We start from the raw sequence: 13510 nt of genomic DNA, 5'->3' as shown, positions 1-13510 counted from the left end.
GCCAAGGTGAAAGGGACGATGAGGCCAGCACCACCACACCAAACAGCTGAAAGGATGGGGGTGAGGTGATACGGGTGACAGGGAACTGTGTCTGAGGGGTCAGTTCTAGGATATGGGTGGAAATCAGAGGGCTGAGGTGAGAATAAAATGATAGGATGAACATACAAACACCCAGAAAAATAGAGTCACTTCACCTGTGGTCATATAAATGATGCAACTCATTTGAGCAAAAAAAAACCAAACAAAACCAAAACACGATGATAGAGGCAGGCTGTTCCCTGCCTTCTGATCCAAAACATTCCAGGGGACCATGTAAGGCCCAACCCCCGATGCCAACGTGTACAGAGTGAGAAGCCAGGAAAAAAGAACCTGGACACTGCACAGCGTGAAGCAATGAGAGTCCCAAAGCGTCCACCCTACCCCACCTGCAGATGGCAGCTACGACAGAGGACATTTCCCGCAGCCGGCGGGCAGGCACTGCATGCCATCTGTCCACTGCGTATCTCATGGAATCCTACAGCCCCTCTGCGGACAGGCTCAGGGGAGGGGGAAAGAGGGCCGCCCTTGAAGAGACATCGGTTCCGAGATGTCTCAGGTCTGAATGAATAGAGACCGCTCTGCCGTCGTGAGGAGACTCGAGTTGTCTCTGGGGCTCTGAGAGCGTGGCTGAGCTGTGCCGCTGGGCCTGACAGTCTCTGCGTGGGGCTTCGAGTGCTCCGAGCTCAGAGCCGGGGAAGGAGGAGCGAGGCTGAGCAGTCAGCGCTGCAGCCCCCACGGCTCGGCCCCATGAGCCTGACTGAATCAGGTGCTGCTTCCCCTGGCCTGGCTCAGGTCGCTGCCCTAGGAGGTGGCCCAGAAAGAACCAGCCACTCAGGCGGTGCACACGGCGGCCAGATGCTGCTCTTGGCGCTGATCCTCACTGCCAGGTGGGAAGACGGAGGCCGGGAGGCTGAGCCACCCACCCACAGTCCCCTGGCCGAGCCGTGGGGGCTGCAGCGCTGACTGCTCAGCCTCGCTCCTCCTTCCCCGGCTCTGAGCTCGGAGCACTCGAAGCCCCACGCAGAGACTGTCAGGCCCAGCGGCACAGCTCAGCCACGCTCTCAGAGCCCCAGAGACAACTTGAGTCTCCTCACGACGGCAGAGCTGTCTCTGTTCATTCAGACCTGAGACATCTCGGAACCGATGTCTCTTCAAGGGTGCAGCTCCCACGCGCTGACCATTTCGCTTCTGGCACAGCCTCCCTCTGCCCAGATGACGAGTGAGTGCTGAGCACATGCCAGACCCCATGATCCAGCCCACCGCCCAGGAGAGCAGACCACTCACTACCAACATCACGCGAGGCCTAGAGATGTTAAGTAACTTGCCCAAGGTCACACAGCTGCTAAGGAGAGCCAGGTTTGAGCCCCAGCAGTCAGACCCCCAGTGTCGCTGTCACCACCACCCACAAGGAGACTCTCCAAGCAGGACTGTCCTTCAGGCTGAGTGAAAGAAACCAGACACAAAAAGCCGAATGTTGCATGATTCCCTTTATATGAAATGTCCGGAACGGACAAACCCATAGAGACAGAAAGTGGATTCGTGGCTGTCAGGGGCTGGGAGCGGGAATGGGGAGAGACGGCTAATGAGGACGGGGTCCCCTTTTGGGGTGATGGAGATGTTCTGGAACTAGACAGAGGTGGTGGTTAAACAACACACTGAACATGCTAAACACCACTGAAGTGTATACTTTAGAACAGTAGATTTTACGTTATATGAATTGTACATCTCAATTTTTTAAAAATCCACTACGTATGGTATAGGAAACTAAAAAAAAAACTTGGAAGCCCCCAAAAGCTCAAGTTTCTAATGAGTGCATCGGTGCCCCCCCTTTGCCCTGCTCCACCATCACTGTTGGGAACTCCCTGCACTGCGTGTGACACAAGGTTGATTCCTCCAAAACCAGCCATGTGCTTACCTGTACTTCATTGGTTTTCTGTCTGATTGCCTCTTCCTTTTCCCTAATGTCTTGTTCCAGTGAGTATTTCTCTCTGTGTGTTTAAAAATAGTTCAGGAAAGTACAGGTAGAGTGAATGAGTTGACCATTCCCCCAGTATCCCAACTTCTCAAGACCCAATCCCATCCATCCCACAGAAACCCACCCGGGCTGACCCCACTCAGTGGGGGCAGAAGTATAGGAACGCCCGCCCCCCGTGACCATCTGCCCTACCTGACCTCCTCCCCTACAAGTGTGGGTCAAACCTGTGGATGCCATGAGGCTTTGCCCCCAACATGGCTGCGCAAGCCTTTTAAAGCAGAGAATGTCAAAGCAATGTCCAGGGTGAGAAGGGCTGGATGTGCCCCTGCTGACTTTGAAGATGGAGGGGTCACGAGAGAGCAGGCACCGGGCAGCCTCTCAGAGCAGAATGAGCCCCTGGCCACACAGCATGGAAAGCAGACCCCAGACCCCAGACCCCCAACTTTGAGGAACTCAATTCAGATCCCCACCTACTTGGACAACACCTTGAATTCGACCTTGTGAGGCCCTGAGCAAGAAGCCCAGTTAAGCCCATCTAGACTCCTGGTCTACAGAGCTGTGCACTAATAAATTTGTGCTGTTTTAAGCCATTCCATACACAGCAAGAGAAAATGAATACATTCTCTAAATCCTACGTACACTCGCTCGTGAATGGTGAGCAACAACTGCTCAGAAGACTGAGCGCTGAAGACACGACGACACACGGAGAGAGGCCCTGCCTTCACGGAGCTCACAGGCCAGTGAGAGAGACAGGCGGCAAATCAACACACAAAGGCACACAACCTAAGTACCACGAAGGGAAATCCAATGGGATGAGGAAAGGGGGTGTGCAATGTCCTGCATAGGATGACCAGGGAGGGACTCTGAGGACACGGCCTATGAAGAGAATATACGATGGAAAAACATCCTAGGCGATGGGAACAGGAAGGCATAGCTCGGCTGGGGGAGCCATGGTGAGGTGTTTGGAGTGATGCAAAGTTGGATGAGGAGTCCAGAGGGCTGGCAGCAAGACGCGGCAGTGAGGGTCTCTGGGCCCGGCAGCTGCCCCCAGCTACTCCCTCACAGGAGGCTGTGGCTGGCCGCTGTGTGCACCAGGGCTTGGTGGGGCCCTGCCTGCCTCCTCAGCTGCAAACAGCTCCCCGGGGGCAGCAACCAGCCTTGCTCTCCTCCTTAGAGACTGACTGTTTGTGCCCCCCACAAATTCATATGTTGAAACCCTAACCCCCCAATGTGATGGTTTTTGGAGGTGGGGCCTTTGGGAGATGCTTAGCTCATGAGGGTAGAGCCTGCAGGAATGGGATTAATGCCCTTACGAGAGACCCCAGAGACCTCCTTGCCCCTCCACCCTCTGAGAACACGGTGAGAAGACACTGTCTATGAACCAGGAGATGGGCCTCATCAGACACTGGATCTGTCTGCACCTCTATCTCGACTTCCAGCCTCCAAGATGGGGGTAAGTATGGGCCTGTTGTTCAAGCCCCCCAGTCTGTGAGAGTTTGTTACAGCGGCCTGAAGGGGCTGCCTCAGCATCAGAAACCTCATGTGGCCAACATACCCTGCCTCCCCTGCTGGGAACCCAGCCCTCGCTCGACAGTAAGGCCCCCTCTGGGACATTGGGCCAGACATGGAACCGCGAGCATCTGCATGTTCGTTTCCACAAGTCTAAGAACTACCTAACGATACAACGTGCCCTTTACATCCAACGCATTACGACTGAGTCCCGTCAAGGGAAGAGGCGTGTTTCGCCACACCGCCAAGCAACAGGCCTGAAGGTCACTCTCAAAGCCACCCAGGCCTGGCTTCCTGCACACTCTTGCTCTGCACACGCTTGCCTCTTGCCTTCACAGGGAAACGCTCCAGGCTGCCAGAGGCTGCACAGCTGTGAAGAGGCAGCCCTGGCCTGACTGGGACACCACTGTCCCTTCCAAGACCCCAACCCTTGCATTACAGGGTCCCCTCCCTCCTCTACCTGCAGTCCTGATTAACAGGCCCACCCAGGCTCTAAGACACTGGCCCTCCATCCTCACAGACCCTCTCAGCCTTGCCAGGCTGCACGTGCTGATTTCTGGTTTGGAAATACAGCCCCAGGGAGCAGATGACAGAATGGGAGCCATCCTCTGGGCTGAGCATGAAGCAGAGGGTCTGGCTTCAGCAGGCGGCCAAGGCTGAGGCTTTGTGGCCGGCCAGCCAGCCACCCACCTAACCAGTCTCACATGACATCTGACCTGCCTTTGCTTCTCAGGGCTCTGCTCCACTAAGAACACAAACTACACCACCCAAGGGGCATCCAGCTGTGAGTGGGATCCAGCTCGCTCTGGCGAAGTGATGTTGTTTTCATTTTCGGTCAAGAAACAGTCCGTCTCCCGTGGAGGGCTGGGTGCCTTTGGCCCTTCTGCTTGTTGCACCCCACCCCCCAGCCCTCCCCCAGAATTAATTGGTAAGAGGATGGTGTTCTGCAGAAGATCACAGGGGCATACAGGAAGTAGATGTATTCTTTTATGCCAGACTCTGAGAGTACAGACACCCCATCCAAAGCCCTTGTTTACAGGTGGGGAAACCAAGGCAGTGGGCGCTGGGAACGAAGACAGAAACCTGGACACAAGGCCTGAGACTCAGAGTTGACCTGTTGCTCCGAAGCAGCAATGTCACTACCTGAGACTCAGTCACTTTATGTGTTCAGAAATTACAAGGCCCTCCTGAGGCTGGGGTGGGGGGTGGTGGGGGGGGGGTGCCCTGCAGGCCGCCCAGCAACAATGTGTCTGAGACCCCACAGCCCACACCGGCTCCCACTGAGGATGTCAGTGCTTGAGCTCATTAAGTCAATTCAGGAACTCAGGAGAATCTGTGTCCCTTCATTTCTGCTGAACAAACTCATGATGGTCAACTCGCCACATGGTTCACAAGCCTCTGCTACTTCCGATAACAACCTGGGACGTAGATTTGGTTGGAATCTGAAGGGAAGGAGACGCTTTAACATACCTTTGTAACTGGGCGATCTCTTGACTGATATCATCAAGTTCCTTCACACCAGTAAACTCCCCCGATCCAAGAGAACTCGAACTGTCCTGCAACCAAATTCAGACAAAGAATTACAAATTGACTAGCTGACCTCACCGCACAGCATGGGCTAGTAGGTCTTAGAATAAGGGATAAAATCATCTGTCTCCAGCCCCCAACCTGGGAACCATCTGGGCAGCCCAGACACACCCCGAGTGGCCCTAGTGAAGGCTGGGTAGGCTGCCAGAGCCACCTGGTGGCGGGCTGAGGGAAGTGACGCAAACACGATAGGGATGGGCCAGCAGCTACTCACCGGGATGGGAGTGCCTCTCTCTGAAGGTGGGACCATGTCCGGCGAGAGGACTTGAGGGGGGTCGATGCCTTTACTGACCTTCTGCTGAATGAAATACATAGCTAACGCGAATTGGTCTTTGCTTAACTTCCCCGTTTGCCTCGTATCGGCCAGGGCCCTGGGAGAAATGTGGGGATGCTAATTACACATCACAAACACCAGAATTGGTTCCAAGTACACGGAACCCACACTTCTAAAAAATGGACAACAAAAACGATAAAAACAACGGGCCACAGCTGCAGCTCCTTTTCTACTGAACATCCCCCTCCTGGGGAGCAGTCCCAGCCCCCCCACCAGAGCGTCAGGGCAGGAGGGGGCTCTTCTTCCAATTGGAGAACCGCCAAGCCCCCACCACGGGCCGAGGAGCCAGTCCCTAGGGAAGCCCTGTTAGCAGCCAGGAGACACGCAGCTGGCTTCTGATGGTGTGCAGGCAGTGGATGCGATTCACATTCCTGTGCAAACGGAAGCTGGAGCCGAGTGCACACACTCAGACCCTCAGCTGGTTCCTGCAGCCTTGGGTTATCAGAATGGCCTGAGCCGCTGGTCTTCAATGGGGATGACAAGCAGCATTTGGGGTTGTCATCATGAGGGGACGGGGCCTAGAAAGCCAAGCATGGCTACACAGGGGACAGTCCCTTGCTGCTAAGGTGACCCCACCCTTGTGGCCTTCTGGTGTCCTGGCACATGGGCAAGGCAGTGTGGAAGCTCTGCCACACCCGTGGTCACCGAGAGCTGGCCGTACGGGAAGGGAAGCCTCACGCAGCCAGGACAAGGCCTCCACATCTGTGAAAAATGTCATCCCTTCACTCTGTCCACTCAACACGCAGTCTCCTTCCCACTGCACGTAGTTACTGAGAGAGTAGTGAAACCATGTCCTGATGCAGAGCGAAGAAGAGCCGGGGACGTGTAACAGACTCAGGCCCAAACGCTGTGAGCGAACAGGGCTGGTGGAGATCCCTGTAAATGTCTCTATTCAAGGCTGGTTTTAAAATGTCTGTTCTTGTCACAGTTCAAGGGCGGGGTGTGATAATTTCGAACTGCAACTATTTCTCCTGATTCTGCTGGCAAGGGCCAGTCCTGCTGCACACCCAGCCCACGGCAGCTCTCGGGCTGTGGTCCCATCTCTCTGGCCCGTCCCTGCTCCCTGGTCTCTGAAGGAGCGGGGGGCCCCAGGCCCACGTGCAGGGGTACTCTGTCCGCGTCCACCCAGGGCAGCATTACTGTGCTTATTCTGACACCACGCTGAGTGGCACAGTGCCGGGCACTGCGGGGGACAGGCCTGCGTCCTCGTTTTGTCCCTTCAATCCTTCTTGGCTTGTTATCTCCACTTTGGATATGCTCCCACACCCGGCCACCTGCAAACAAACCCAGACTGTCCTTTCACTGTCCCAGTGGTTATTCTAGAGCTCACTCTTTCGTCCCTGCTTTTTTTCCCTGTATGCAACGCCTTCTGCGTGTTTTCTTTTTAATCCAAGCATATTTGTGATTTCGTTGTGTCATTTACGTATTGTCATGTCACTTACAGGTTGAGATACATGTTATAAATTACTCTATGTTATGATCGGGGTATAATTTGAATTCCGTGCACGTGCATTTCAGCGTGATAAAGGGGGCACTGGATCTGAAGGGCCTGATAGAGACTGCCCCTGACTCGTCACAAGGGGCAAGGCTTCCCACAGTCTTTTGCTAACTGACTAGGTGTCGTGTGCTTCTTGAGAAGGGACAGCCCGTTTTCTCCAGCAGGGCCTCACCGTGTAACGTGGCTATCTCTGAATTACTGTTAAGGATGGTTATTTCCCCAAGTCACAGTGAATTTCACAGCTCTATTTGGAGAGGTTCACTCCTCTGGAATTACATGGAAATTCTCTTCTTACAACTCTCAGGTGAAGCCCTCTAAAGTGGGAGGGCTTTCTCCCCTGAGAAAGCTAGGAAGCGACTTTCACCACTGGCTAGTTACAAAAGGAGCCATCCCGGTGCCATGAAGATCGCTCTGCCAGCCCTGGAGGAAAGTGGGGGTGAAGACGGCTCCTCGACCAGCCCTGAGGTACAGACCAGTCTCACCCTCTCCCACCAGCCGTGTCACTGACCTTCACGGGGCAGGGCCTCTAGGAGAGATGGCCACAGCCCTGATGCCCAGGGTGGCCCTGCCGGAGCCTCTGGGGCCCTTACTGCACCCTCCCACCAGAAGGGGGTGGGGCCGAGCATCTGCACCCTCACTGGCTGGGCTGAAGGCTGCATAACCACTAGCAAGAACTTGCCCCCAGAGCTCTCTGGAGGGACAAACAGGAGACCTTCCTGCTGGAGGAGGGTGAACTGACATGCACGGAATACAGGGTACAGGTCTTTACACTCAGCCCTGACTACCGCTCCCTCCTGTCCTGCTCACCCGCTCCAGCCCTTCACACAGCACAAGTCTCACTCAACGTGTGAGCCACCCACAGCCGTTACTTTCACACAGCGAGACCCCCTGTACTTAGGAAGAGACGTCCATCTATCTGCTCTTACCATATGTGTGCTAGAAGGTTCTGAGTGAGGCCCGAGTGCATGAAGATCTCCTTCACCTCCTGGCCGCTCACATAGCCGTCCAGGTCTAGGTCAGTCTTCAGAAATATCTCGTCAAATCGCATCTTGTCCGCCACTGGCACCACCCAGTTTACTGTTGGCTGAAAAGGTTTTTCAGAAGTTAATCCTCAAGCTTTTTATCACCTGCAAATACACACTATTAAAGTGTTTTCATGCTCATTTTAGCAGAAAACCCTCCACGAGCCAAGAGGGCAGACAAGATCCCTGTTCTGTAAGAGCGGAAACTGAGGCTCAGAGAGGTTAATGCTGACTCGGTCAGTCTTACCCAGTGGCCAGTCTGTACCTCTTTCCACCCCATCACAGTGCCCTGAAATCTTTGTACTGAGAGGGATGTAAAGACGCAGCAGGTCCTTCTACCAATAGCCCTTCCATCCCCGCTGCCTGGGACACGAAGGAAAGCCTTCCACGATGGAAAGTGACCAGCTTCCAGGAGGGGGCTTCAAGTGTACCAGACAGGACCCTCCTGACCACTCATTTTGGAAGGACTGTCTCCCGAGAACGGGCCCAGCACCGATGCCAGCGCTCCTGGCCTTCTGTCCTCCACCTGCAGACCTTCTTTGCAGCAGCAGGGGCATTCTCAATGCCCACAGTTCCAGGATTCTGTACTCCATCCTTCTTTGACCCTGACCCCACTCCCTGCAACACAGCAGACCCCCTGTGAGGTGTCAGTACACACAAGGCACTGACAGGCACTGAGTGAGGCTGATGTGAAAACTGCACCTGCATGACAGGCGGGCACTCAGGGCCCTGTGGTGCTGGTGGGGGAGCCCACGCCTCTGAGGAGCACGCCCACCACCTGTGAGCGCCCCACATTCACGAGGACCCTGCTGTGGCAGACGAAGCTGAGAGCCCAGCGAGCTGCTTTGATTTCAGTGCACTGGGGCTCGGCCACCTCGTGCACCTGTGACCTCTTACACCACCTGCTCCAGTTCTACTTAAGAAAAGCAAACGCCAGGGTCCGCCAGGGCCAGAACACCTCCAACTCAGAGGCATCCAGACCCCTCGGGCACTTGGTGGCAGGCCTCTTCAATTGCTTATTCTGGGTGCGTCACCTCTGACTTTGGGGGCTCCCATCACAGCACGTTTCACAGCGTCTCTGCCCCTTTTTGTAGAGATGTTTCCTTTCATCTGCTTTTCTGACCAGGTCTCTCTTATTATCTAAATCAGTGGGATCCTGATGTGAGCACCAGGAATCCAGAAAGCAATTTTGGGAAGAAAGGGACAACACATTACCCAGGGTTTGGGGTAGGGAGTAGAATGATTTAGGACAGCAAGGATTTATCAAAAAAAAAAAAAAAATCATCAGAATTTACGGACCAGATTCAAATTGCAAAGGCTCAGGCAGCGAGAACTGAGATAGCGTTTTACCTGCTGCATTACAGGAATTTTCTAAGCCACCTCAGGTCTGTCATTGAACAGTTCAGAGGAGACGTGAAGATGCACATAAAGGAGCTTTAATGAAGAGGCTTGCTGTCTTTAAGTCAAGAGCCTGGAACGAGCTCATACGCTGACACTGAGATGCCCACAGAAGAAGGAGCAATGGTCAGACAAGCTGAGCTGAGGCGGGATTGGTTTCTGGGTCCCATGGGCCCCAACAGATCATGCCTCTGGGATGATGAGAGTCCAGACATTCGTTGCGCAAACACAATGAACTTGCTGCCTCATTTCTGGGGGTCTCAGGGTATGTCAGCAGCAAGAATCCAATGCCTACTTAGCTAAAAATCTAACACTGAACAACCTCCCCCTTGGAGCTGGGTCTCCCGGAAAGGGCTGGGTTTAAGGTCAGCTTAGCAGCTGTAGGCCTCCAGTCAATGGGAACAGACCCTGGTGGCTGGAAGGGGCTTCCCCTCACATATGGCCACGAGAGCTGGACTGGGCGGCCCTCTGGGGGCCCCAGGTAGGGTGTTGTTGCCCTGGGGATGAGGAAAGTGGGGGAGGGGAAAGCATGGAACTTGTGGGTCCACAGAAATGCCCGTTCTCATGTCTGCAATTCCACCAGCTGCCCCTCTTCCAAGGGGACAAAGACACCCCCACCTGTGACCCCCAATAGCGGCCACTAGTACAACTGGTCTAGGCAGGGGGGTCAGCAGCATGCTCCTGGGATCTGGGGAGAGCTGCCAGATCACCAGGGGGTGGTATTATGAGGCTGGCTGGCCTGCACCCAACAACAACTTCAGCCCTGCCTGCTTCCTTGTCGGTAAAACATACTCCATCTAGCCTAACCTACAGTACTTAAGAGCTTTCGGCAAGAATTCTGCAGACTCAAGGTGTTGGGTCTTGAAACACAGCAGCTCACGTAGGTCTAAGTAGCTGGCCTCAGCCCCGCTTCTCCGACTCCATCTCACCATCCCCTGGCTAACCCTGCCTCAGCCTTTTTCCGGTTTCAAGGACACACGGAGCGTTTCCACTTCAGAGCCTTGCCATGCACTAGTTCTCAGATGGCTTATCATTCAGGTGTTAGCTCAGATGTCACCGCAGCAGTGGTAGCCTGGCAGCTGGCCCCACCTGCGGGAGCACGCCCCCCTCCTCACCCCGACACTTCCAGGCCAGGCCCTGCTCTGCTTTCTCATGACTCGTGGACCTTCCTTAGTTTACCAATTTGCTTATCGTCTGTCTCCCCACAGAGGGCAGGGGCCCATCGCACAGTCACTGCAGCACCCCCAGGAAGTGCCGGGCATGGCTGGTGAGCTGGCAAAGGTGCCCAGGCTGAGCCATCTGAGGCTGGGCTCCTTCACAGAGAGCCACATACAACTCACCAACCAGAGGCCACGCCTCTCCAACTGGCCAGAGTGGTGAGGGGAGTTGTGTTAGCCCCTATGACCAAGCCTCATCGACCCTCTCTGATCTCTTTTTTTTACTCTAGGATGTGATAAGCTCCTTGAAAATGAGCCTTGCAAGTCGAATATTTAACTTTAAAATTATGTCACTATCAAGAGAAATCACTGTCTCATTATGCCTTTCTCGTTTTCATTTTTATCATATTCCAAACTTGCATGGGGTGCTGGCTGGCCTTCTTGTCACAACTCATTGCTTTGCCTTTGAAACCACAAATGAGGTAGAAAGTAAAGCATGATTCCACATGTAACTCACGTCCTTGCACGTTTCAGACAATCTCCAAGGTGCCCTTTTATAAAGAGCCCATTATGATGCTGCCTTTGCCAGAACAAGAAACGTCTTTTTTGACATATAAGATACTGCCACATGGAGAGCTGGAGCCCCCTCCTGTCTTCCTAACACGAGATGGATACCTCCCTTAATTACCTGATTACTCAACATATTTTTAATGAGCATCAGAGTACCAGAGATTCTTCTAGATGCTGAGATTATAACCAAGAACGAACTCTGCTCTCATGACGCTAATGGCGGGGGGTTGGGGGGGAACTGGACAGATGATACATAATTAACCGCATAACAGGCCAGCTGTGGGAAATCTAGAAGAGAGCAGGTAGAGGGTGGCTGGTCCAGGGTGTGGTCACACCAGGTTCCCCAGATGAGGTGCCCCGTGAGCAGAGGCTCACGACGCCAGGTGCCTCAGTATGCAATCTGGGGACACGCCCTCCCAGCAGAGGGTCTGCCCGAGGCAGGAGGGGCAGAGGGGTGAGTAGTGCTGGGTGTGCTTGGGGAAAGGCGGTATTTATGTGTAAGTGAATGAGAAACTTAATTCTGAATCCCTGTTGCTATGGTCTGAATGTTTGTGTCCCCCGCCTCCCCTCAATTCATACGCTGGAAGTCCTAAGCCCCACTGTGATGGTATTAGGAAGTGGGGCCTTTGGGAGGTGATTAGGTCGTGAGGACAGAGCCCTCACGAATGGAATTAGTGCCCTTAAAAAAGGGACCCCAGAGAGCTTCCATGGCCCTTCCGCCATGTGAGGACCCAGCAAGAGGACGGCCACCTGTGAACCAGGAACTGCCCCACCAAACACCGAATCTGTCGGCACCTCGATCTTGGACTTCCAGCTTCCAGAACTGTGAGAAATAAATATCAGCTGTTTAGAAGCCACCCAGTCTACAGCATTGTTACAGCAGCCAGAGAGGACTAAGAGACACCTATTGTAAAGATTTAATTTAATCACAGACTTTACCCTTCTTGGGTCACGAACTACGTGCTGCTGAGAAACATCTTGCTGGCACTCTACACAGCAGTGCCAACAGCTGCTCCGAGACATGGCCACGCATGCAGAGGGCACCGTACCTGTGTTTGCTTGATACTGTGCTTGGGAGACAGGCTTCCAGTGCTGTTCAGGCTGCTGACGCTGCCGTGGGAAGGCGTGGAGCGGAGGCTGTCTTTCGGTGGGGGGCTGGCAGGCAGGACAGGCACAGCTCCCGGGAACACCGTCTTCTTCCTCTTGGACGGTGGGATGAGGGATGGGGGCAGGGCGGAGGGCACAGGCTCCTTCTCGAGGGCTCGGTACACCAAGTGCATGGCCTGTGAGCACAAAAGAGAACGGCGTTTAGGTGGCGAGGCCCAGGGCCAGGGTGGGCAGAGGGCAGCTCTTTCAAGGGCTGCAGTGATGTGATGAAGACTGCTCTTTTTGAGGTTGCTTCCAAATGGAACACAGTAAAAATAAACCTTTCTGATGAGCTACACTGCCAATGCATAATTTTCTAAGACATATGTTTAATCATGAGAGACTGAAATGAGTACAAAAGGAATACAATCATGCCAGACTCCACACATGTCCCTTCGCCACACAGCAAGGCCACTGTCTCCAGGTCTGACGACTTTCAAAGTAATGGAACGTGGAAGTCTACAGACTCACCATGATAGTACACCTTAAACCTATATAGTGCTGTCTGTCAATTACATCTCAAGAAAACTGGAAGGGGAAAAAAAGACACACCATGAGAGCTGCATGTACTTCAAGATATTCAGGAGACACAAAACTACCCAAAAGGGTGTGTGTGCTGAGGATGGACAGGTGGCTCTCCTGCTCGAGGTAGGCAGGGGAAAATAAACTTTGGCTAAAACAAGGATTGAAAAGTCTATTTTAAAAAGTAACAAAACAAAACCAAAATGACAACCTCCCCCCCACCTGCCACTTCAAACTAGTCTTTAAGTTGCTACCAACAGATCATTAACACAGGTAAAAATTTATTCACTTAAAAACTGTACTAAATGCCACTCAGCTAGTGATGAAAAGAAACACAAAATGACACAACTCTAAGACCCACTTATAAAAGAATATAAATCTTGGCTGAAATGATAAAAACAAAAGTAGAAATTCAGGGCTCATGAGGCTATGAGGAGAGAGGCGTGTTCCTGGGTTCACTCCAGGCCAATCACCCCTTCCTGGAGACCACCCCAAAGGCAGTTCAATGATACTAACTAACACCTGAAGTCAAATGCCATCAAAAGAAATACAAAAACAAATAATGAGGGGCTTGGGGGAGGGGGATGGGGAGTTAGTGTTTCATGGGGACGGGGGTTTAGTTTTGCAAGGTAAAAAGAGTTCTGGGGATGGATGGTGGTGATGGTTGCACAACCATGTGAATGTATTAATACCACTGAACCGTACACTTAAAAATGGTTATGATGGGACTTCCCCGGTGGTCCAGTGGTTAAG

The 13510-nt window shown here is 53.3% G+C and overlaps 1 protein-coding gene across 22 annotated transcripts in view; it reads right to left on the bottom strand.

Annotated features, from left to right (window-relative positions):
* Window positions 1-13510, bottom strand: part of EPS15L1 (epidermal growth factor receptor pathway substrate 15 like 1) — a 101442-nt gene that overhangs the window by 47820 nt on the left and 40112 nt on the right. For all 22 annotated transcript variants that reach the window (XR_004349036.1, XM_032625255.1, XM_032625256.1 and 19 more), the window contains 5 exons: window positions 12139-12372; window positions 7869-8026; window positions 5325-5481; window positions 4994-5079; window positions 1955-2027 (listed from right to left, as the gene is read on the bottom strand). Coding sequence is in view for 21 of the 22 variants with exons in the window: in XM_032625255.1 (XP_032481146.1) it covers window positions 1955-2027; window positions 4994-5079; window positions 5325-5481; window positions 7869-8026; window positions 12139-12372 (708 nt within the window). In the remaining variant the exon portion in view is untranslated. The remainder of the gene's footprint in view (window positions 1-1954; window positions 2028-4993; window positions 5080-5324; window positions 5482-7868; window positions 8027-12138; window positions 12373-13510) is intronic.

This window comes from Phocoena sinus, chromosome 3 (genome assembly GCF_008692025.1).
Source record: "Phocoena sinus isolate mPhoSin1 chromosome 3, mPhoSin1.pri, whole genome shotgun sequence".
NCBI lineage: Eukaryota > Metazoa > Chordata > Mammalia > Artiodactyla > Phocoenidae > Phocoena > Phocoena sinus.
Note: the sequence above shows the minus strand (reverse complement) of the source record. Positions and strands in the feature narration are given on the sequence as shown.